The 25770-nt window shown below is 33.8% G+C and overlaps 1 protein-coding gene, 1 long non-coding RNA gene and 1 pseudogene across 2 annotated transcripts; 1 reads left to right on the forward strand and 2 right to left on the reverse strand.

The window, feature by feature from the left end:
- Positions 1-765: 765 nt before the first annotated feature.
- LOC129941476 (sorting nexin-12) lies at positions 766-7154 on the reverse strand. Its single transcript, XM_056050112.1, has 5 exons — positions 7072-7154; positions 6824-6965; positions 6508-6694; positions 1669-1764; positions 766-1613 (listed from the first exon to the last, which is right to left on the reverse strand). The coding sequence occupies exons 3-5, from the start codon at positions 6682-6684 to the stop codon at positions 1383-1385; spliced, it is 504 nt and encodes a 167-aa protein (XP_055906087.1). The 5' UTR covers positions 6685-6694; positions 6824-6965; positions 7072-7154; the 3' UTR covers positions 766-1382.
- A 1004-nt stretch (positions 7155-8158) lies between these two features.
- LOC129943623 (U6 spliceosomal RNA) lies at positions 8159-8257 on the forward strand (annotated as a pseudogene).
- A 13716-nt stretch (positions 8258-21973) lies between these two features.
- On the reverse strand, positions 21974-24271 carry LOC129942869 (uncharacterized). The gene is made up of 2 exons (XR_008781107.1): positions 22401-24271; positions 21974-22299 (listed from the first exon to the last, which is right to left on the reverse strand). It is a non-coding gene; the product is annotated as an uncharacterized LOC129942869 (long non-coding RNA).
- Positions 24272-25770: the final 1499 nt, after the last annotated feature.

The raw sequence follows: 25770 nt of genomic DNA on the forward strand, positions 1-25770 counted from the left end.
CATAAACTTGCACGCAAACTAGAATATTTTAAAACCAGAAAGAATTTTGTATTTATTTTGAGATACTTTAATATGCAATACAATCAAACAATTCCTAACTCCCTCTTTCTCAGACAGCAACTTTATATTTTTTTGATCAAGAAACAAGTTTAAAGTTTTTGATTTTTTTTTTAAATTGGGATGAGTTTCAATTGTTTAATATTTCAACCAACTTTGATGATTTATTTAACGTAACTTCAATCAAGACTCAGGATTGGAATCGGCCAAGTTGATTGTTGATAAATGACAATCATAATTAACGAATTCTAATTATCATACACAGACGGGAAACTCGGTAATAGTCAATTTAAGTATCAAAAATGTGATACTTTTTCGATTCCACTCCACTTTTGTTTAAACCTGTTCGAGATTTGGCTTCTAATTTGAAGTTAAATTTCGTTGAGGTGGATTTCAAAAAGAGTTTTTGAAATTCGGGTGAGATATTTGTGTAGTTAAAATAAGCAGCTTAGCTTATTGATGTCAAAGTTAGTTTTTGTATTTTTTTTTTCAACTTAATAAATTTGTTTTTTTTTTTTAACGTTTTTATTATGTTTAATAAAAGCCCTACTATATTTACTTTTTCTCTCCCAACCTTGTTTTTTTCAGGAGCTAAGACACTCCAATTTACAAGTTGCACCTCGTGTTATTAAAAAAAATAAAAACTAGAAAGTTAAGGGTTCAAGTTCCATGCATCAAAGTTTTTTGTCTAAAGGAAAACAAAAAGAATCAAGGAAAAACCATAATAAATTTATTTAAATTTTAAAATTTTACAATATAATAATAATGTGAACATGCGTCCATACCAAACTATTGGAACTAATTACGAAAATCATTTCTTATTCAAAACACATGCTTTATTTCACTCCACAGAGAATTGGAGAAGGGAAAGGAAATAATTTTTGTTTTTATATTATAGGTATTGAGAATTCTTGTTTAATTTTGTCTACACTCTTCTTAGAAATTAATACTTAAATATTTAAATTTATACTTTCATATTTATTTTGTTTATTTATATATATTTTGTTTTTTTTTTTTGTTTATAATTACTTTATACAAAATGTCTTCCTTTGTTTCAAGACTATCCAAAAAAAAAAATTATTTTTTAAATTTTGAATATTTGTAAGAAAATTTTGTTATCTTTTGCCTGCTGTTAAGAAAGATTCAGTAATCGAGCTGTTTCGATATCGATATCAAAAACGAAAAGTTGTTAGAAACAAAGTACTTAAAAGAGTTTGAAAACGGATGACCTTTACTTTCTACATACATATTTATGTCTTGTTTTGTTTTGTTTAGTTTTTAGTTGAGAAGATAAGAAGAGCAAGCCGTGGCTAGTTTACAAGTATTTATGTATTCCGAATTTTTCCCGGCACGTAATTTTTGTCGATAGTATTCTCTTGTAAGAACATGTGTAAGCACCTTTCGTTCTGGGCCAATGGGTGTCCAGCAATTTTATTGATAAATGCCTCGAGGCCTTTTCGTCTTTCCTCAATAAAGTTTTCGTCGAAAATACCATCGTCCCCTCTGAAAGGCATTTGGCGCTTCCAAGCTTTACCCGGTAATGGAGGGACTACAATCTATTTTTAAAGGTTTTAAATTATATGTGTATACAAAATTCTGTCCAAGACTTACCTTACTGTCTCGTTCTAGTTCGTTTCTGAGCCATTCAAAGTCACTATATCTTCGTCGAACACTCGATTCCTTCACTTTAAAAACTGGCAAGTTTGTCTAAAAGAAATATAAAATTTTGAACTTTAAAAATAAGATACAGCCTAACTGGTATTCTTTACTGACGGTTAAATTATCGTGCAATTTCGAAAACTTAGGTTATGTTAGGTTAGGTTAAAGTTGTTGTCCATGATGGGGAATCGGACATACTTAGGCAATTTTATTGGCCCATTGTGATACCACATGAATCTTGCGGCTTCCTCCTAAGCTCATTAGAACCAGATTAAGTCTCTTACGAAACGTGGGAGGCTGATTATGCTAATATGATGTATATCGTTAAAGAAGAATACTCGTAGGTAATTCTTTAGTTTTTGAGCTAGAGGCCGCTTATACATAGGCAAGCTGACCGTTGGACTTCATACAGTTTATAGCTTTCTCTAAAGCAGTCCACCATACTGCCACACCGTACATTAAAATTGGTCTAATTACGGATATGTATAGCCAATGCGTGATTCTGGGTTGTAAGCCCCATTTTTTACAAATAGTTGTTTTTCAACAAAAGAACGCTACAGTAGCTTTTTTGACTCTTTCCTGTACATTGCTTTTTCAATTTAGTTTTTATCTGAAACAATACGCAGGCCTCGTCTAAAAAATTTTAATTGGTTTCCTTTAATAAAGGGAGGTTGACAAATGGAATTTTGTATCTCCTCGAAAATAAGACTAAATCGGTTTTGTGTGGGTTAACACCCAGTCCACACCGATCAGCCGAAAGTATTAGTCTGTCTAAGGCACCACCTTGCGGTGTTCTTCTACTAATAGGATAAATAGGACACCATACAATTGGTACGTGCAAATCCCATATCCATAAGGTATTTATGTTGAGTGCAATTTAAAAAAAATACAAAAGATTAGGCATCGATACACGAACGGTTAGATGCCACTTAAATAAGGGTATTACAATAAAATATTGACTCAAAGCACACAAATAGAAAACCAAAACAATGAAGCAGCCTGCTCAGCTTTGAGCTTTTGGTTGCAAAATCATGCAAAGCCATTGCCTTAAAAACGAATTCAACAATTTGATGAATCCGTGCAACGCCACTGTGCTGCCATTAAACAACTCGTTTAAGAAATTCATCCCAAAATTTTTAAATTTACTGGGTCCAATCAAAGATTACTAAATTTAAAGATTTATTAAAAATGAAGCTTTTGCAAAATTTAAAAAATAAACTTCAAAATAGATATTTTATAAAAAGCGCACACTCAAGGGAATATTGCTACTCTTATTATGTAAAGACACAGTGTGAGCACTATGAAAGGGAGGTAGTGGTTTAAAGGAGGTTTCAGTGCAAATTGGTTCTGAATTCCTAAATATTGCAATGGCTGGGAAAACAGAGTGTGGTAAGGCATTCTACATTCGCGTAGTACGGCTTAAGAGCGGATCTCTGTACTTGACAGTACGTTTAAGGGGAGGAATGTAGCTGGCAATTTCTTAATAGCAATAACTGTTAAAATAACGATAAAAAAGCTTGAGATAAGAAACTTTACGATGATGTTCAAGCGACGTAAAGGATCCTATGATGATCTACAATAAAATATGGAATACAACAATATTCTAACGAATTACACGGTGCTGGCCTTTAAATATAAATTTCAAGTTGATACCATAAATAAAAGCTTTTAGATCGAATATGTCAACAAGTTTAAATATCAAAACATAAGTTCTTCGGAATTTGTGTTATGGTCTCAAAATAGTTAAGTTGTTATCTTACAAACAAAAACAATGTGTATAACTTAGAAACAATCAATCCAGGATTAATTACAAATTTTATCTAGTGTTCCACAAGGAAGCTATTTTGGGCCTATACTATGTTTACAAACCAAACGCCCTTTTTATTAAAAAATACATCATGTTTTATTTATGCTCACGGTATATAAATGTTCATATGCATACATAATTCATTAGATTCCTAAACTTCATGATAACTCAACTGTGTTACCTGATTAGTGTCAAAATAATATACTAGTTAGTTGTAAGTTATGGATAATTAGGCTAGTTTTATAAATTTTTGTCTAGATTTAAGATAGGTTTGAATAAATAAAAATGAATTAAAAAAAAAAACCTATATTGAAATTTTGGCTGCATATAAATTATATTGTTGCTTACGCAAACTCTGTGCTTGTTTTCTTCAAATGAAACTGCAATGTAACTTTTTTATTTGGATTCGGTTTAAATTTCTTTAATTCGTCCCTTTTTTAAATAAGGATTCAAACAAAAGTTGGTGAAAGAAGTGTTAGGATTGTGGATCTACCAAAGGAGTACCTTTAAGTAATCAGTTCAGTTCTGTTTAAGTAATCAGATCAACTGCTAAACAACACACTAATGGAGCTGCCAAGGAGAATAAAGTCTAACTTCATAGGATATCGAAATGCTTTGGAGTCTAGAGCAACGAAGTCGCAGATTTCTTCGAAGAAAAGGTAGCAACGGAAACGACTTCAGAGCCCTTATCAAAAACATGATCAAATCTAAGGAGAATGCCAAAAAGTCAAAAAGACAGGCTTAACTGCTATTTGGAATAAATAGCAGTCCGATATAAAGCTTGTATAGTCAGCACGAGAAGATGCTGGACCATATGTAAATGTATTGACTCACTTGACGACTGTTTACTCCTACAAGATGATCTAAACAGTTTTCGCGAACGGTGTTTTATAAATAAGCTTTTACTAAACATAGACAAATAAATGTAAATCAATGTGTTTTACACGCAAACAAAATGTTTTGACTTTCAATTGTCAATGAGACTCTTCTTATTTGACTAAACTCTTACTTTCTCTGACCTAGGTATTATTCTTGACGCAAAATTAACTTTTACAAATCATTATGACTATATTATTAAAAAAGCAAATAAGACACTTGGAATTATACATGATTTTTGTGACCCTTATATTCTTAAACTTCTTTATATATCATTTGTAAGACCATTATTGGAATATGGCTGCATTATATGGGCTCCCTTTTATTAAGTCCATATAAGCAGAATAGAAGGAATCCGTTTCTTTCTATGGTCCAATAGGCTCGAACTTCTAGCGTACAATCATAGGCTCACGCTCATAAATTTTAGATCGCTTTCTAAACACAGAGAGGACATTCAGATGCCCTTTATTACAAATTTAATCAATTAGTCAGTCATATCACCATCCGTTTTGAAACAATTAAACTTTATTTATAGCCGTTTAAGTATTACGTCCTATATCAAGCAGATCGAACTATGGTAAAAACAGTCCCCTCAACGATTTGATTTCAGTTTCCAACAAGTATTACTTTTTGGTATATTCCAAAAGCGATGATTTTAAAAGTAAAACATTTAAAGTAAATTTTGTCAATACTTCAGTTAAGCAGCTTTTTTTATGCAAATTGCTCAAAGCATTGTAGATTTAAATGTAAGAATAAATGTAATTTTGGTCTTAACGTTAGTTTGTTTAACGAATTCAATAAATCAGCAATCAATTATCCAAATAAATATAAATATATTCGTGACATTGGGAGAAGGAACTATCTTCTTTTAAAATATTCCAAAAACTTAAGTTTGAATTATTTGCAACTGTGTAATTTGTAGAGCATATTGTTGAATGAGTTTTCATCCACTATGATTAATAAAAAATAATTAAATTAGGTGGCGTAACTGTTCATTGAGAACTAGGACCTTGTGACTTACAACTCTCACTCATTCCTGTGTGCGTGAAGTGTTGTCAGGGATGGAGGGGACCTACAGTTTAAAGCCGAACCCGAACGGCTAATTTGAGAAAGCACATTTCATGACAAGAATTTGTCAACTCCTTGCAAGAGACAGTACCCGTGCAAAAACTTTAGATGGCATAGGCAGGGATTGAACCCAAGATTTTTGGCATGACAGTCCAACGCACTATAATGCCCCGGGTACTACCATCCACTATGTTAGGGGCCACAATTGATCCCTAGTATCAGTATCCCGATCTGTTCATTTAGTCAACTAACAAATTAATCACGCATTGTTTTTCTTATTTAATAATTCGGCGAGTTCTCTCTCGAAATTTGTGTCATGGCTTTGAAAATGAATTAAATTATTCCATTCATTTTACCTATTATGCATTTTTGAAAAGATCAAATCAATAACAAGAATAGGCAAACGATATGCATTGACACGCCTGTGTATGGGTTAAGGATAGTTTAAAGAAAATTATTGAAATTAACAATTTTTAATTAAATAATTTTTAGCACTTTTGGTTCGAACCGCCGCCGCTACTTACAAACATTTGACGCCTATCTATTCACATTTTTAACTTGTGTGTAAGTGAGTTTCAAAAACTTTTTCTTCTTAATTGATCCATTTAGCAAATTTTTGTTTTAAAGACGTGTTATTGGTTGACATTAAAGCAATCAAACACAGAACAGGGATATAAGCAATTTACGCCCATGGCCATGAAAACGATAACAGAAAGTTTGCGAGGTCAATTCCCTTGTTTTCCTCATTTCAAATCGTCTAAGCTGTTAATTCAATTGGGCAATACATAAGATACATACAACTCTTTGCATAGTGCTGCAATGCAAGCTTATAAAAATAGTTAGCATTTTTACTGATAAGCAAATAGGGCAGCAGCTGATTACTCACTCATGCATCAGCGTAAGTCATTTCTTTATTTTAGAAAAATAAATCAACGATGAACCCCTCCCCTAACATCAACATCTCCTTCGACTTTTATTTTGAAATAAAAATCGCGTTACGTCGATAAAATATTAAGAAAAAGAATATAACAAAAACTTACCCTCATACGGACTTCATAGTCGGTGTAGCGTTTCTTGCCAGCCGTCATAGTGGTCAGCGGATTAGCAACATCGATTTCTAAAAAGTTAGCTGGCACCGCATAGGCATCATCGAGTGTTTGTTTCTTCACGTTAAGGCGACGTGTTGCATCGGCTGTTCCATCGGATTCTACCATCATTTTCTATTATCTGCCAGACCAGATCCAACCAAAAGCATTCATAGAAAATAAAGAAAGATGAATTTCAATTAAATACATAAATAAATAAATTTCTCCCAACTCGCGGTGGAGTGGGGAATTTCTTGACTTGATGTTATACCTGCTTCCAGAATTTTCACAAATGAACACCAACCAAATCGCAATTTAATTTGTGAGTCCAAGGGGTTGCAGTTGCACAGTTATTCAGCACGTAACTCGTGTACATACAACAGTAATTTCATGAACTAAAAGACAACACCGTACTGAAAATATTTTTTCATATTATTGATTGAAATAAAATTAAAAGGGTTTCATAAAAACAAAGACACGAAGTTGAATTGAAGAAAAGAAATTCAACATCACACAAACCTATTTCGTCTTGTCCCTTTTCTTTATTTTTTTTTAGCTCGATCCACAGAAATGACATTTGACGCCCATTTGTAAAGACAAATTGAACGAAAGAAACTCATCGATAAGTGCATTCAGTGGAGAAAAATATTTGATGATTGGGCCACGATTACATAGCTTTTTTGGTTTGGTTACACGTAGACATAATTTATAGATCAATTTCAATTTGTTGAGCCTATCTTTTCACTCATATTGTGTACAATTCTCCTTTTCTTAGTCTTGGTATGTGTAGAGAACTGTGGCGTTTGGTCTGGTTTTTTTGTATGTTACATTTATTGCCTTTTATGTTCACATCTTGCTCATATTGCTGTCTCATATTTTATGGGACATAATTTCACATAGAAATACACATGTAAGGTAAAAAAAAAGCACGACACAGATTGAAACAGTAACATCACCCCCAAAAACCGCTTCGATTATTTTATTGTTTTGTATTTAAATAATTTAGCACATATTAGAAAAGAAACGTCAAAATTAACGTATAAATTTACAAAATTTACAAATACATAGCAAAAAATCTCATATCAATTGTTAAAGTTTCATCACTAGAAAACTTGCGGCTCAATCGGCTTAAAACTTGCTGCTCATCGGCTTAAACGTGTGAGTGTGGCAGTAAGTAAGAAATAAGGTTGGCGTAGTTAAAAGTTGCTAGGAGTTGTTTCAGAACTTTTTCTTCGGTGGGTTCATCGGAAATATGGAGAATTTTTCAACTTTCTTTATGTTTGTTTTGATAAAAACTGCTTTTTGAAGCAAGGAAACAACAGATGGCGTTTTAAATTTAAAAAAAAAAAAAAATGTTCCGCCAAACCTACAAGAGAGCAACTATACCTAAAGATGGAATTACTTTTAATGTCTCACACACATTTAGCTTGTAGGAAAAGGAAGATAGCTACCGAGAATTATTATCTTCATTAGAGTGTTTTTTTGGAATTAAGTAAAGTTAGAAAATTGTAGTTTTCCATTGGTAAAATAAATCAATTTATTCTTGATCCAGATCTGTCAAAATAAATGTGTGGATCTAGATTTTTCGGCAGATTAACCTTCTTTGGTTCTTGCTTCGGCAGAACATATACTAAAATTGGAACGATACAGAGAAGATTAGCAGGGTCCTGCACAAGGATGACACGCAAAATTGTTCCACATTTTTTCTGCTCAGAATGTCCACGTATTCATTTAATATGGTCACCAGGACATGTAGGAATTCCAGGGAATGAAAAAGCAGACGCTGGTACACGCCAAGCAACTATAATGCCTTTGGAATACAAAATACCACCTTTTGCAAACTCTATATGGATTCATTCTTTCAAGCTTATTCAAGAGGAATCAAAGAATTGTTGGAATCAATCAAAATCATTTCTAAGAACACATAAGCCAAATTTATTACCTGTACTGTAACCTATAACAAAGACTTAAACCGATCTTAAGCAGTGCAGATTTCACGATTGAGACTAGGCCACACAATGTTTAACAAATGGCATCTCTTTGAAAAAGAAGACCCACCATTATGCAACTTTTGCAGAGAACTAATAACAGTTAAACATATTTTCCAATGCTGCAGAATAACAAAGCAACATTTCAGGGGCAACGTTTCCAGCATAAAATAATTATAAGGTCCTTCAGTACATACCAGTACTTGAAAATTGTTTCCGCTGTTAGCAAAGCATAAAGTTCAAATTTAAAAAAATAAAATCATTATCTTTACACAATCTACTAATGTAGCAACTACTCATGTAATAAATTCATTAAATTTAATATTAAAAATTGTAAATAAAAAATAATAATTTATCTATATACATATTTAACTTATATAGATAAAAATATATGTATTTAAAATATTAATATATAAAACTTAAGAAAATTGTATTATCATTAAATCATTAACCGCCATATGGGCATAGCATACCCCGGCGTTATAACCCGGACAATGTAAATTTATTTATATTGCATCCTTTGAAAATAAAATACAAAATTACCATCTTTGTACCAATTCTAATACAATTTAAAAAAAAATGTTTAAATAGGAATTTGACAGCTCTAACGCACTCGTTAATGCCTACACGAAGTAACACTGATACAATGACAAAAAATAACACTTTCAATCGTGTTCCATGCGCCACGAGAAAAAATCAATTTTGAAGGAAATCTAAATGTACCAATGGAAAACTATAACAGATTACAGCTATACTCTTCCATTAACACATCAACATCACCATCAACGAATTCGTAATGTTGATTGTAAAATATATGTGTATGTAATATTAAAATACCACGTACTCCAACTCCAGTATTAGTGTTTTTTAAATAATGGTGTCGCATTTCGGTTCAGAAATGAAAAATAGCACAGCTGATCCCTGTTCTGTTGTATCGCAGTAATATGTAGCGATTTATGTTGACGATGGACTAGTTCTTGGAAATAACGAAGATGAACTTCAAAATTTTATGTTTGCACTCAAAAAATGAACTTAAAATTACATTTGGAACTCTTGAAAATTTTCTCGGCATGCAGATAAAAATTGAAAATGAAAAAATTTATTATGTGAAGATTAAACTGGACAAGTTCCATACCGTGAAGCTGTTGAGAGCTTGATGTGTCTGGCAGCTGCAACTCGACTAGATAGGCTTTTGCAGTAAGTTCCGCAGCAACGTAGATAGAATATCCTAGCAAAGAAGACTGTATTAGCGTTAGAAGAATGTTTCGTTATCTCCGTGGTACTACCAGCTTATCTTTAAGATACCAAGGAAGGAAAGAGCAAACAAACTTAGCAAAAGAACAGGCACCAATATTATATGCCGATAGTGCAAGTGCTGTTAAGCTAAAAAAGAACTCACAAAAGAACGAAGCATATTGAGGTTCGCGATCTTTATGTTCGTGAGCGTTTTCTGGTAGGTGACGTACGATTGGAATATATTGCACGAGTTCACCAGCAAAATTCACCAGTTCGCAGATTTATTGACAAAATCACTTGAATGAATACAGTTCCAAGCTTCGAAAGAAAATAGGTATCTACCAATCATAATTTGATTCAATACAATTTTATTTTGTGGTTATGGAGAAAGTGTTAAAGCTAGATAAATTACTTTACAAAATATGTTACTTTATAGCTTGTGTACAACTTTAATTAGTTATTTTTTTATCAATTAATCAATCATAAAAAAGCAAGACTGAAGTTCGCAAGTTTTATGAACAGGTGAAACGAAATTCACAGGTATATATAAACCTACAACCGAAGGCTGCATAGACGAAAGTGGAAATATCATAGTGGAACCGCAGTGAATTCTGAGGATATGGAAGGATCACTTCTGCAGACTGTATAATGGTGACGACGAACCAAATTCCGCTGCCAGGCAGGATGATCCTGACTTAGACGAAGTAAAGTTTAATAAAACCGCTGGAGCGGATGGCTTGAAAGCCGAGCTCTTTAAAGCAGCTGGAGATAAGTTGGTAAGGAGAATGCACCAACTTATCTGTAAGATATGGTCGGACGAAAGCATGCCCGATGAATGGAACCTCCGCATTGTTTGCTCGCTCCTGAAAAAAAAACTAGTCCGTTTGTGCAGGATGACCATGGAGAATTCATGCTGCTTCATAAATGTTGGAAACAACTTAACAAAACCTTTCGATGTCAAAACAGGTTTTAGACAAGGTGATGCGCTGTCATGTGATTTTTTTAACATCGTGCTTGAAAGAATAGTGCAGAGCTTACACGTCAACATTAGAGTACATGCTGTCATCTAGAAAGGACATACAACACCGACGTCTTGGTCAAAACGTCACAATCGACAGACGTAACTTTGAGGTAGACAAGGACTTCGCCTACCTAGGCTTGGGTGGTAAAGTTCCCTCTCGAGCGACCAAAGTGTTGCTATATAAGACCCTTATCATCCCCGTCCTGCTATACGGTGCAGAAGCATGGACAATGACAAAAGCGGATGAAAGGACCTTGGGTCGTTTCGAGAGAAACCATATGCATCGAAGGGGAGTGGAGTATTAGATGGAACGACGAGCTGTACGGGCTGCACAGCGACGTGGACTTAGCCAGAAGGGTAAAAGTCCAACGACTAATATGCCTGGGTCACGTAGAGCGCATGGAAACCAATGCTCCGGCCCGGAAAGTCTTCAAATCCACACCCACAGCACAGCGCAGTAGAGGAAGACCGCGGATCAGGTGGCGCGCACAAGTGGACGATGACCTCACCCAACTTGGAACGCGAAACTGGAGACATCTAGCTATGGACCGAGCTAAATGGAGAAGTTGGGTGAAGCCCTAGTTCACACAGGACTGTAGCGCCACCTTATGTAAGTAAGTAATCAATTATAAAATGTATGTATGTATGTATGTATGTTTATTATCAAATGAATATTTGAAGCTGTGGGAACGTTTTCGTTAAATAAATATGTGTATACATTGTTTGTTTTTAAATTAATTGGAAAAAGATTGTAATACCATTGATTCGCAATTTTGATTGTTTAACTAAACCAATGTTTGGTTTATATAACTAAAGAAGTATATGAATTATTTCTTTTCCAAGAGCTTGATTTATTAAAATTTTATGTACATTTTTACCCATTCCAGAAACTACGTACATATATAAAAAGCTACATTTGGTGCTGATAATATAAATATAGAGTTCTTTTAAGGCACTTTTTTGGCTGTTAGATTTACAAAATTTACTAAAACATTAAAAGTAAATTGTGATATACAGTATTGGATTTGCCTATATAAATTATGGTGTTCACAAATCACAATAAATACAAATAGATTGTGAACTTAAACATCTTTTTGGAATTTTTACACAATTTTTAATTAATACAGTAATTGCCATCTAAAGTATTTTTCACGAGTACTGCCTCTTGCGAGGAATTGACAAATTCTCCCAGAGTAATTCTTGTCATGAAAAGTGTTTTTTTTTTCAAATAAGCCGTTTGGATTCGGCTTAAAATAGTAGGTCCTCTCGATCCCTGACAAAAGTACTTGCAGACAGGAATGGTTGAGAGTTGTAAGTCACTAGGCCCTAGTTCTCAAAGGACTGTTGCGCCACCATATAAAAAAAAATATACACTATTTATATTATAAATTTTAGAAATAGGATTAAACTAAGCTGATGTAGAAAATATATAAATTATTGGCAATGTATAGGGCGTTGTACTAATAAGGAAATGGTTTTATCGCCTTTTCGTAATTGAGATACCTTTTGTAGGTGTTGCGCTGCCATCGATAGAAGCTTCGTTTTTAATGTTTCCTTCGGGTCCATAAAATAACAAGTCTTGTAAATCAACCGATATGTGTAGCTCCTTTTCACAATTTTTCTTCGGTACTCCTGATATTTTGGAGAAGTTGTTATAAATACCGAATTTGAACACTCGGTAGCCACATTCTCGTGGCGTGGTCCAAGAAAAGTATATCCATCCTTTTTGGAGATACTTTGAGAGTTGATCCCGTAATCAGGTGAAAAATCGTAGCTGGAAACAATTCTTCCAGAGTATCGCTTTCCAAACAATTTGGTGCACTTGAAGAATTCGGCAAATCGGAATCTTTAATTGGAGTATGAACAGCCGTGTATGAAATGGAACTAATCTCCGTGATGGGCCATACTGAAGAACCTTCCTGTCCGTATCGTAAATTTCGTGAAGGTTAAGTTTTAAAAATCTTAATTACCAAAATGTGAACATGTTAAAATAAACCTGTTGTTTATTTTATTAGATTTCTATCAACTTATCATTTTATTTATTTGTTTGTTTTTTGTTTTTACATATAAAAAAAAAAAACAAAAATAAATAATTTAATTTTATTCGACATTAAATTATTGTTTTTTCCTCCGGTCAAAATTATATAAACCTTATTGATAATTTATAAAACTTATATACATACTATTTTAGCTGAAAGATACATTGTATCAAATCACTATATTGTAAAATGTGCGGTAACAAACCATTGTAAAATTTAAACAAATTCAATAAACTATCTATCTATCTTAATTATATTCGTATATTCTTTTATTTAAATATATAGCAACTTTTAGCAGATTATGGGTCCAGTCCATGCTTAATATAGTTATTAAAATAAAGTAAATTGAATACCCATTGAAATTTTATTGAAAGAAGCTGAATATTTTTGAAGATTTTTCGTGATGTCACAGGACGTACTGCCCTCTTACAATTTGCGTTTAATATAATGATCTTACAACAACGGATTCGAAGAAAGTGACGAGAGAAAATGATTCTTCTGATCGAGCCAGTAAACTTTGTCCCTGTTCAGTCTCGAGGATTGCTAAAGAAGCATGGAACAATCTGGAACGAGCATTTGAGGATTCAGGACTGACGCGCAGAGTTGGACTTTTGCGGACTTTAATCACAACACGATTGGATGATAGTGATTTTGTGGAGTCATACGTATGTAACTAAAATCGTAAGTACTGTCCACAAATTGCGATCAGTGGCCATGGAAGTGAGTGACAAATGGGTTGGTACTTTGCTGCTTGCTGGATTATCTGTCAATTATTGCCCAATGGTAATGGGCCTTGAGAGTTTAGATATGCCCATAACCGCATATGCTATCAAGACGAAACTTCTTCAAGATGTTAAAACTAGTGAGTCCGAATCTACAGTGTTCTTTGGCAAACGAAAGCCAACAAAAAGTCACGTTGAAAATACCAGTTGCTGTTCAGAAGAATGTCCGAGATGTTTCTGTAAAGGACGTGTTGTACATTCCCAACTTGTGCGTTTATTTACTGTCTGTAAGCCAGATGGTTAAAAAAGAAAACTCCTTTGTCTTCGATTCAAAAGGTTGCACAATTTGCAGTAGCAATAAACAGCAGGTTGCCACCGCTTCGCATGTGGGTGATATGTTCAAGTTGAATGGATCGAATTGTTACGGTAAATTTTACCGCAACAAAAACCAGCCTTTGGCTGTTTTCTTTTTCCCGTTGTGGCTGCAAAATATCGGCAAAGTTGAGGGCAACCATGGTCTCATCAGCCACAGGTGTACCTAGCCGTTATTTTTGCAAAAGCAACAAAAGCAGGTGATCGGATTCAAGAACGAGTTCTGTCGACAAGGTCGAAAATGCCGGCGGATGAGCCGAAGAAGTATGAGGTCAGGCGGACCCTTACTTAGACAACAATAACAACAACACATCTATTTTAATTTCACATTTACAATTTTTAACGTAGATTTAATAATTAACATTTAATATTTTGTAAAAGGAAATGGGTTTTTAACGCCGCGGTTTTAAAGTCGATTAATTTAATTTTGGTACGAAATTCACACCTCGAACCTCGCGCGATATTAATAGTAATAGGAAAATGCCTAGTTTAGACTTCTTCTCGATTTTTGTTTTTCTTTACACTTTCTCGAGAAATAAGAATAGTTGGGAAGGGGTCTGAACTCGCCATTATGTTTCGGCAAGTTTTGGAAACTCATCCAACAACTTGTTGAAACCGTGATTGTGTGTGTGGAAGTAAAGTTTCGTTGAGAGTCAACAACGGTGGCTTTCCTGATGAGCGTAAAGCTTCCAGGAAGCCGCGATACCGTGACCGACAATCACGAAAACGGATGCTTGTGTTGTATGAATGTGTGTGTGTCTGGAATGGTCGAGGGAGGAAGGATAAGTTTTTGAATTAGCTTGGAAGGCACTCTAGAAAGAGCCTTACAAGCGAGCAGTAAGAAGATCAGGAAAAGTTCGAGGAATTTGTAAAGGAAAAGGAAAAATCGAGGAGAAGGAAAAGATCAGGAAAACGAAGAAATTAAAAAGAAAATTGGAGATTCTAGGATAGAGGATCGAGGTGTGAGGATTTCAAGAGGAAGGAAATAGGAAAAAAAAGATAAGTAGCTTTTTGTTTTGTTCTTTGTTATTTTATACGGTACGCGTCCGGTGTTAAAACCCCATTTTCCTTTGCCGTTTGAATTTGTTTTGTTTAGTTTAAATTTTAATTTTATTGTAATTTCTTAAAGTTTTATTTGGAAAACATTTTGGGTTTTAGTCCAGGGATCTTCAATCCCACGGTTTCCCAAAGAAATAAATTTTTAAAGTCAAACGTTTGTTATTTTTTTATTCGCTTCACTAACCACAAAGAGTTTTGGAATTTTCTTTTTCGGTTCAAAAAAAAAAAATTCCTGGCGCCCATTTTTATTGCAACGTACCCCACTGTAGGTACTTGTAATAATATATTTCCAAATTATAGCAATTTGATTAATTCTTATAAATCGATCAATATTGTTATAATTTATATAAAAACAAATTCTTCTAAACGAACCCAGCCCAGCTGAGCAGTCGCGGTTACAGCTTCGTCAACGAGCTGTATTGTTGCACTTTTTTTGTTCTCTCCTTTGTGTCGCGTTCGTACTCATTTGAGTGCAGGTTCGTCGCTACGCAGCCGCCGTCGTCGATTTTGTTTTGTGTGGTAATAATTAATTTCAAATAATTATTACTAATAATAAGAGCAACAAAAAGTGTAACAGAATATTAACGTGAGTATGATGGCAAATGGTAACGTCAAAGACGCAAAAGCAGAGGACAGTGAGTTGTGACATCGTCGCATGGGTCACCTTAACTTCGATATAGTTTGATAAAGATGAAGAATTGTGTTTCTGGGGTTAACTTTAACAAAGTCAACAAGAAAAACTGTGAAGTTTGTGTGAAGGGCATCAAGCAAACTGTTTTAAGGAAAAGGGGACTCACTCAACAGAATATCATGTTACATCAGTAACAGTCGATGATTTTAGTAAAAAAATCTTAGTTAATTTTTTGAAAGAAAGGTCTGAAGATTTGTGGAAGATTTACGCACCGATAACGGCACTAAATTTTGCAACCCTTTATTAGGAAAGCTGATGAAAGAAAACGGAATTCAACTACAGACGACAACACCGTATACTTCAGAGCAGAACGGTTTAGCGGAGAGAACCAATCAATCGATTATCGGAAAGGCACACAGCATGTTATTTGATGCTGGACTTGAATTTAAGTTTTGGGCTGAGGCAGTCTCTATTACTGTTTTCATCATCAACAGATCTGCAAAAACAAAAACTGGTGTTACATCTGAGAAAAATTTATCTGGACGAGTTACAAATCTCAGTCATGTTCGATGTTTGGGTGTAAGGGAATTGATTCAAAGTCAGAATATGCTGCATTTTTTTTCGGTTAATCTGAAAATACGAAAGGTTATCAATTATACCAGGCCGAGAAAGATAAAATCATAACTAGTAGAGATGTTGTGTTTTTCGAGAATTGTCAACTAGATAAAAGTTTGTATTTTTATATATTCTCAGATGAGTCGAATTCAGTGCGGGATGTTGGTGACTGTGAAGATGATAGCACCATTAAAGAATCACACGACACACTGAAACGTTTTACTCAGTAGAGGAAGAAGTTGTCGAAAACCGATAAAATGATATGAGTTGCTTGCCAGCACAAACAGTTAATAAAGTCACTGAACCAAGTGGCAGTCAACGTGCATCAAAGTCTGAATGGATGATTATGTTGTCAAGCTAAATCCGTTGAGCTTTACGATCTATTAACAGTTGATGAGGTATTAAACAGAAGCGATTCGGATTTATGGGAAGATGCAATGAAAATAGAGTACAACTTATTAATTGAAAATGAAACTTTGGTTGGTTGTTGACCAATATTCCCTCTAATAATTGTAAGTGGATCTTTAAAACAAATAAAAAGGCAAAAGGTAATGTATATCGCCCGTTTAGTTATTAAAGCGTGTGCGCAAAAAAAGGGATCAATTACGAAGAAACTTACTTCCCGGTAGTGCTAATACCTCTATTCGATTCTTACTAGCAACGACCGCCAAGTACAACCTTGATATTGACCAAACGGCGGCGGCGCGGCGTTCTTACAAGACGATCTGAACGAAGAGATTTTTATGGTACAGCCAAATTTTATGGTACAGTAAATTGAAAAAAACCGTTTATTGTCTGAAGCAAGCTAGCCGTGTTTGGAACCAAAAATTAGATGCGGCATTTCAGAGTTTCGGCCTTAAAAGATCTAAAGTCGATCCCTGTATTTATTACAGATTATCGAAGGGGAAAATGTTATATGTAGTGGTTTATGTAGATGATCTTCTTATATTTACTAACGATAAATGCCAGAAGTTGGAATTGAAAAAGAACTTGAAAAAGGCTTTCAAAAGACATAGGAGAGGCCTGATTTTTTTTGGGCATTCAAATTAATAGGGATCGATCGATTTATTGCACCAAGAGTTATACATCAATGAAATTCTTAATAGATTCCATATGTTTGATTGTAACTTAGCGAAAACACCTTTAGATGCTAACCAAAATTTGACAAAACGAAAAGGAGTGTGCTGAAATGAAAGATGTATCCGTACCCTATCAAGAAATTGTGGGAGACCTTATGTTTGCAGCTCAAGTTTCAAGTCCTGATATTAGTTTTGCTGTAAGTACAGTCAGTCGATACAACCAGAACCCGGGAAAAGCCCACTGGACAGCAAGACAAGTTTTTTTGCTATCTAAAATGAATAATATTAGATTATTTTACATTGAATTTTATTTATTACATATAATTATACTATTACATCAACAAATAAAATAAACCCGAATGGGTTCCAAAATCTAACAACCAATAATAATCTTACAAATTAAAAAACATCTTTGTGGATAAAATGAATGAAACTAATTTAATGTAATTTTGTTTAATTGCACAAATACATAATCTTTTTATCAGGAACTATATTGTAATATGTTTATTTAGTTAGATTAGGGCTCACGCATCACGACAATTCGCATCAAGGCTAAATTCGCCAACATAAGCCTAATAAGCGCGCATGCCCCAACAGAAGAGAAAGATGAAGACACTAAAGACATATTCTTCGAGCTCTTGGCCAAGACATATGAGCAGTGCCCTGGCTATGACATTAACATTGTCTCAGGAGATTTTAATGCCAAGCTAGGAAGAGAAGACATCTTTGGTGGCATAATCGGGAGATACAGCCTGCACGAAACTACCTCCGACAACGGATTCAGGCAATTTCGCTGCGGGGCGAGACATTCTGGTAGCTAGTACGCAGTTCACGCATCAATCAGCCGTCAACCAGATTGACCACATTGCGATCGACGCACGACACTTCTCCAGTATCCAGGATATCCGAACATTCCGAGAGGCCAACATTGACTCGGACAATTACCTCGTTGTAGCCAAGGTACGGCTACAGATATCCCGATCCAAGCCAAAACAAGGAAGTACTGTGAGAAGATTCGACGTTAGACGGCGCTGCACAAAATGACTAGAGCTGCTCGCGAGCTCTACGAGCAGAAGAGGAGAGAGGAACACCGGCTTCTTAGACCGAAAAAAAGAGAGCATGAGAAGCGCGCGATCGAGGAGATAGAGGGATGTCACAACAGGAATGAGGTTCGTAAATTTTACCAAAAGGTAAAAAAAACCTCAAAAACCCCAAGGGTACCAGCCACGAACCGAAACCTGTAAAGACGATCAGGGGAACATCGTAGTAGAACCACAGTCGATGCTGAGAATATGGAAAGATCACTTCTCCAAATTATATAACGGCGATGACGAACCGAATTCCGCTTCAAGGGATATAGAACCACTCAACCTCGGCGACGCAGATCAACAATTCCGCCTACCCGACCTTGACGAAGTGAAGATAGCTATATCTAAACTTAAGTCAAACAAAGCTGCTGGAGCTGACGGCATCTCTGCCGAACTATTTAAAGCAGACCCTCTAAACTGCGCCAACTACAGAGGCATCAGTCTCCTTAACATTGCGTATAAGATCCTCTCTGCCGTATTATGTGAACGTCTGAAGCTATTCGTCAACAACCTGATTGGTCCTTATCAGTGTGGCTTCAGACCAGGAAAGTCCACTATCGACCAAATATTCACACTACGGCTGATCTTGGAAAAAACCCAGGAGCTTCAAATCGATACCCACCATCTCTTTATCGATTTTAAAGCCGCGTATGACAGCATCTATGGGGAAGAGCTCTACAAAGCAATGTCAAGTTTTGGCATCCCTGTCAAACTTATCCGTTTGTGCAGAATGACGATGGAGAATGCACGCTGCTCTATCAAGGTCGGAAAAGATCTTACCGATGCATTTGATGTCAAAAAAGGTTTTAGACAAGGCGATGCACTGTCATGCGACTTCTTCAACATCGTTCTGGAAAGAATTGTGCAAAACTCAACGGTCAACACTAGAGGCACAATCTTCCAAAGGTCCATCCAATTACTCGGATACGCAGATGATATTGACATAATTGGAAGTTTAAAGCGTGATTTCAGTGGAGCGTTTTTGAGCATTGCGACGGAAGCGAAGAAGATGGATTTAGTGGTCAATGAGGGCAAGACCAAGTATATGCTGTCATGTCATCAAAAAAGGACACTGAACGACGACGTCTTGGACAAAACGTCACCATGGACAGCTATAACTTTGAGGTAGTTAAGGACTTTGTCTACCCAGTCACCGCTATTAATACAGACAACAACACCAGCGCTGAAATCAAATCGCTACTTCTTTGGACTTAGAAGGCAATTGAAAAGTAAAGTCCTCTCTCTATCATCTAAAATGACCATCTATAAGACACTCATCATCCCGGTTCTCATTTATGGCGCTGAGGCCTGGACCCTGTCAAAGAAAGATGAGAGCGTCTTAGGATGCTTCGAGAGAAAAATTCTTTGGGTGATTTTTGGTCCCGTACGCAAAGATGGAGAATGGTGGAGAAGATATAACGACGAACTGTACGGGCTGTACAGCGACACTGACCTAGTTAGCAGAATTAAAGTCCAACGGCTTAGATGGCTAGGTCATGTAGAGCGGATGGACATCAACGCTCCAGGCCAGAAGGTCTTCGAATCCAATCCCGATGGGCGGCGCAGTAGAGGAAGACCGCGACTCAGGTGGCGCACCCAGGTGGGAGAGGACCTCAACCAAATTGGCGTGCGAAACTGGAGAGATATCGTAGCAAGTGATCTGGCGCTTCCTTTTCAATTTGTACCCCTCCATGAGAATTCTTTGGCAACGTTGTCATCAAAAATTCTTCTTAAGTTATTTTTAATAAACTTTTTGGGATCAGAATGAGCACCATATTGAATAAATACCGATTTCTGGAAAGAAATGAAACATAAAATATTGCGTATAACATTTACTTTTAATTTGTATTTTTAAACCCGAATATTTGTTTAATTACAAATTGATTATTTTTTTCTGGGCAGTATTTTATTTCGTGTTCGAATAAAAGAAAGTCTTCAACGGTTTCAAAAGGTTTTGGTGGAATGATAGTGACCAAAGCTGTATGGGCAACGCCAACATTTTGCTTCAACATCGTTTCATGGTGAAACTCCTTTCTCAAACTAAATACAGCGTCTGATACCTGCACAATGAGTTGTTTATTGTCTTCAATTGCCTCTAATAAGTCAGAGCACTGGCAAAAGGCCGTATTTTTGATTTTAACTGTTTTAATTTTTGAAACATCTTTATTATACAAATTGTATAACCATCGATGTCTTATAGATGTCGCTGAAGAGAAGAAACATGAAATTGAAATAAAAACTTTAAGAAATAAACTATTAATCTAATTTATTAGTTTATTTATTAGATAAATAATTAATTAAGAACTAATTATACTTTTTTAAGCTTTTGATACCTTGTACTTTATTTGTATGATTATTACCCAGGAACCCTGTTACCTGGATAACGCATGAAGTAAACGTTAATTGATTTATTAACTGACGCATTTGTATCAATTTTAGTGGGTTGATAGATTTTCATGAACTTAAATTTTAGGTATTTATAAAACTGATATCTTACTAGCAAATTATAATGTTAAGTAAACTATTAAAATTAAAATTACAAAAGTTGATACAAAATTTTACCATTTCTAAAATTTATTAATGCAGTTTTTTAAGTTAACGAAAAGACCGTTTTAATTAATTATATTACTTAAATAAATCTTTGCAAGAAGAGATATGACATATGTACATAAAAAGAAGAGTCTGGTTGTATATATTGCGGGTAATTTTAGTTACCCATGTAACCATTTAATGTCGGGTACTCGGGTAATCCTTTAAGTCTAAGGGTACCAGTAACACATTTGATTGCATACATTGCCTTGAAATCTGTTCTGTTGATGTTATTGAAGAGTTTTCGTGCTGCAGGTTGATGATTTTGTAAGTTGGGTTTGGGTGTTGGATCATAAGTTCTTGATTTAATATATAATGTTTGTTTGATTGGGCTTTAATGACCAATGTTCTTGATGCAATTAATATAAAACTAATTCATCTTCTCTTACCCGACGTTTCGCTGGCCATTTTCCAGCTTCTTCAAGGGATTTTTTAAAATTTATTAGTTTTGTTACATTTTTTGTTAAAATAATGGAACAAAAACACAACAAAGTTAAAACTAATATCACAATTTATCACTTCTTATGGCAACACTATACAACGAGCTTATGTTGTCGATGTCTTCTTTATGGTTCATTTTTGTAAGTTGCTAGTAAAGTCTTCAGTCTATTTGCCAAAATACAGATAAACTGGGAGAATGTTAATTTTTAAAAGCTCCTTGCACACCATTTTTAATTATTTTTAACTACCACTTTCAAAATTGATTCTTAAAATTAACAACCGTTTTAACTTATTGCATGTAAAGATTCATGTTCATGGTCAGAAAATGTTAGTAAATATTTCACATATGTAAATGGAATAATAATATTAAATAATGCTGAAGATAGCTAGAAAGCTGTTTTAAGCTCGGGTAGATCTACAATTCCAAAATACCTTTTATTTCGTAGTAATTGACCAATCAAAAAATTATCTTTACTTTATATAATCACAAAAAATAACTTGGAGAAAAAAAAGAAACCATTGAAAATCCATACTATGTATGTAAGTTTACCAATTAATTGGTTTATTATTTTATTTAACTCAAAATTAAGTATAATTAATAGTTTATGTATTTTTCAGACTTGGGATGTGTATGGGTCATATTCCGCATGCTAAATTGACTTTCATCAAGATTCGTTACAATTCTTGCCTTGCAGTTTTTAGAACGTTGTTTTGCACATATCCAATATTTTCGAAGCTTTTTTACCTTGGCGCATACGTAAGCGTGCCCACAATAAATCAACTTCTTAGCACCTCGTTGACCTCTCTCATATTGAACAATTTCAGGCAAGTAATCACAATTATACATTTCATCCAATCTATCGTCATCTAAAATGGGAAGAATTAAATAAGTATAAAGTTGAATTAATTAAAACGAAGAAAATATTGCTACTCAAGGATGATAGGGAAGGCACAATAATTTGACTTACACACAAAATTTTCTTATTTATTAATATTTCTTAAATAAAAACAATTTTATATAAGCTGACATTTATTTGAACGTAAACACAATTATATTTTATTTTGTACTTAAAATTTCTGTTGCACTCTTACAAAAGTCTTCCTTTCTAAATCAGTATCCGGTTGATGGTTGTGCTCCTGGTGTTTGATAATTAATTCACCAGTTTGACTAGATGTTATAAGCCTCGCTTTGCAACGATTGTAACGATTCTTAGAACATAGCCAATAAGTTTTGTGTCCTTTGCTGTTGTTCCGAAAGTACGAAAACTCACCGACAATAAGTTTTGGTTTGCCTTTATTTCCACGAATAAGTTTAACACCACTTTTCTTCGTCAAGTAACACAGATCTGTAAGATTTTAGTAGATAGTAGTAGTTAGATAAAATATTAAAAACATAAGTAAATAACTTAATTTTAACATTGATGGTGTCTTTATATTAAATTAAATTAAATTTAAGTAACTCAGAACAGGGGTTAAAAATATTTGTTAGCATCTAGGATCAGAAAGATGAGAGGGTGAACTATTTTTAAGAACACATAATTCTAGGTTTATGTTATGGAATTAAATTAAAATTAAGAATTTAAGAATCAAACATTTTTCAATAGATAAATATCATATGAATTTAGAAATTGATTTTTGGTAGACTGCTACTCTACTTATTGTTATTAAATAATAAACTCCTGTTATATATGCATATACATATGTCCGCATATTTTATTTACTTATTAAAATGTACTTTAATTAATGAACCGATTCTGCTTACATACTAAAAATGAAATTTGAAATATGTTCAATGTATACATAATGTAGTGTATAAATTTAGAACAGTTTTGATTATGAAGATGGGGTGCCATTTGATTGTTTGATTGAGGATATTTTACTGATTTTGTGCAGAGTGAAGAATAATGTTTCACATTACTCCAATTTGTATTTAATAAAAACAGATTTTACAACGTAGATATAACACGATGAAAGTATTTTACTAATTTTATTTTATTGAACAACCAGAAATTTAACTGCAAATCCAGGTGGATGGTGTGATTGGTGAAGAAGGAAATATGAATTCATACAAATTGAGTTAGTCTCAAGATAAAAACAAGTAATCACTTTTAAAAACTTACTCCCTAAAAAGTTTTTTTTTTCAAGAACTTTGCTTTACTTATGGACTAAATTAAATAGGGCTAGAGGCAGCTAGCCAATTAATGTAATACTAAATTAAATATTCAAATTCGGTCGGATGATGTGATCGGTGAAGAAAGAAATATGGATTTATCAAAATTCAGTTATTCTAGTTCAAGAAAGTTTTTTTTGTACTAAATAAAAAAAGGCTAGAGTTAGGACTTATCGGTTAGTATTATAGTTTTTTTCGTTTCGATATTTTTGTACTTTTAGAAGAACTTACGCAAATTCATTTTTAATACAAATTCAAGGGTTTAACATTAATCAATTTGCTTACCTATGTTTATTTATTTATATTTTAATTTCCTTTGAAATTTTATTTTCTCAATTTCTCTTATATCCTACTCATATCTTACATTTTCAAATGTTTTTGGTTTAAGATTAAGTTTAATAATTTTAACGAGACAATCGAAGAAATAGTCGTAATTTAAATTATATAAGGTATGAACAATTAAGGCTTAGAAAACTTATACACTACTTTTGTAACGTAGTATTAATTAAGAATGATTAATTAACTAATTAAGAAAGTTTCTTGTCAATATCATTAACTTGCAATTTATTACATTTACATTTGTTTGTGTCTTATTTTATAGAAACTAAAAACATAATTTATAGATGTATATACACAAATCACAACACGAACTTGATTTGCAATCAATGATGCAATTTAATCGAATTTTAAGTGCTGGAATTCTGGCAAATGATTATGATTGCAGGATGTCAGCTTTATGTCTTCTGGATCATCGACAGCAGTTATTACGCGAGCACGACATTTTTTTAACTTAACATGAGCACAACTCCAATAAACCTTATTTCCATACTTTTTGTTCTTAATATATGAATGTCCATCGAAAACTAATTTTGGCTGACCTCTCTGGCCGGAAATAAAGGTAAATTTGGGTAGCGTTGTTTGCATGAATCCACCTACAAGTAGATACAATCAAATAAAGTATATAGTTAGAAGTAGCTTCTTATTGTAAGGAAACTAAAATGAAAATATTTCTCTAATACTCAAAAAACATGTTTATTTAATTTCTAACTTTTTTGAACCTTAAAAATTTATTCGATTTTTATTTGAAAATACAAGTTTAAAAAAATATATGCTATGTTTTGTTTAATTAAATCTATAATGTTTCGACAAAAGCCAGATTTTGTTTAAACAGCAACTGTCCCAGCAAAATATTGATCTGAAATAAAGGAAAACGTGTGACTTAATAGTGGGTGATTAGTTTTATTTATTCTAATAACAAAAACTTGATTATAACAAATTCTAAATATTGCATTGAGGCGCAATGATTTAAATTTGTTTGAGATTATTAAGGTTACATATTAAGGCAGGTAATTTCAGATAATCTGATTCAAATGCAATAAAGTTTTTTTTAAGGACTACAAATAGATATTTTTAGAATACTAATACAAATTCTCAAGTTTTGATTTGACATTAAATGCTAGTCAATGCTAAAAAATTCAAATTGGAGAAGACATATAAACTCCTTTACCACAAAGACAAAGTCTGTGTTTCACTATTTTTTGTCAGGTAAAATTAAGGAACTTTTGATTGGAAGCTGGTAGAAATCATTGGTCAACAACATTTTTGAAATATTTAAATCATTGTATTTGTGTTAGAATTTGAGGTCAAACCTAGGAAGATTGGACAGGGTCAGACATCATAAGGGACGTCATTTGTAGTCAACTGCATTCTTTGATCGCAAAGTTTTGACCAAGGCTTCTAGTTAGTTTTTCAAGTGTCTTGAATTTCAAATTCAGAACTTTACTTCACAATCCTCTAATCTAAGTTCCTAGTACAAAAACTACTAACAAAATTATTCTCTACATAACTCCTCAGGCAATCTACAAGTCCATCACGATTTGTGTTTTGTATTATAAAGAAATATTACTTTTTTCTTTTCTAAATTGACAAGGAACCCCTTTATAGACATTTAAACGAACTTGTGTAGAAAATAAATAAATCATAGAGCAATAAAGTTCAACTTTCACTTAAACGAAAAAATATGATCAACTGTCATTTTGACAGAAGAAGACTTGACTTAATAGTTACTGAGATTTTTCTTGACTAACTTTCCAGTCAACTTTCCATTAAGTAGCCTTAATTGGAAGTTAATTTTTGGCAGCTGGCCAATCAGATACTAGAAACTTGCC

Source organism: Eupeodes corollae, chromosome 1 (genome assembly GCF_945859685.1).
Source record: "Eupeodes corollae chromosome 1, idEupCoro1.1, whole genome shotgun sequence".
Lineage (NCBI taxonomy): Eukaryota > Metazoa > Arthropoda > Insecta > Diptera > Syrphidae > Eupeodes > Eupeodes corollae.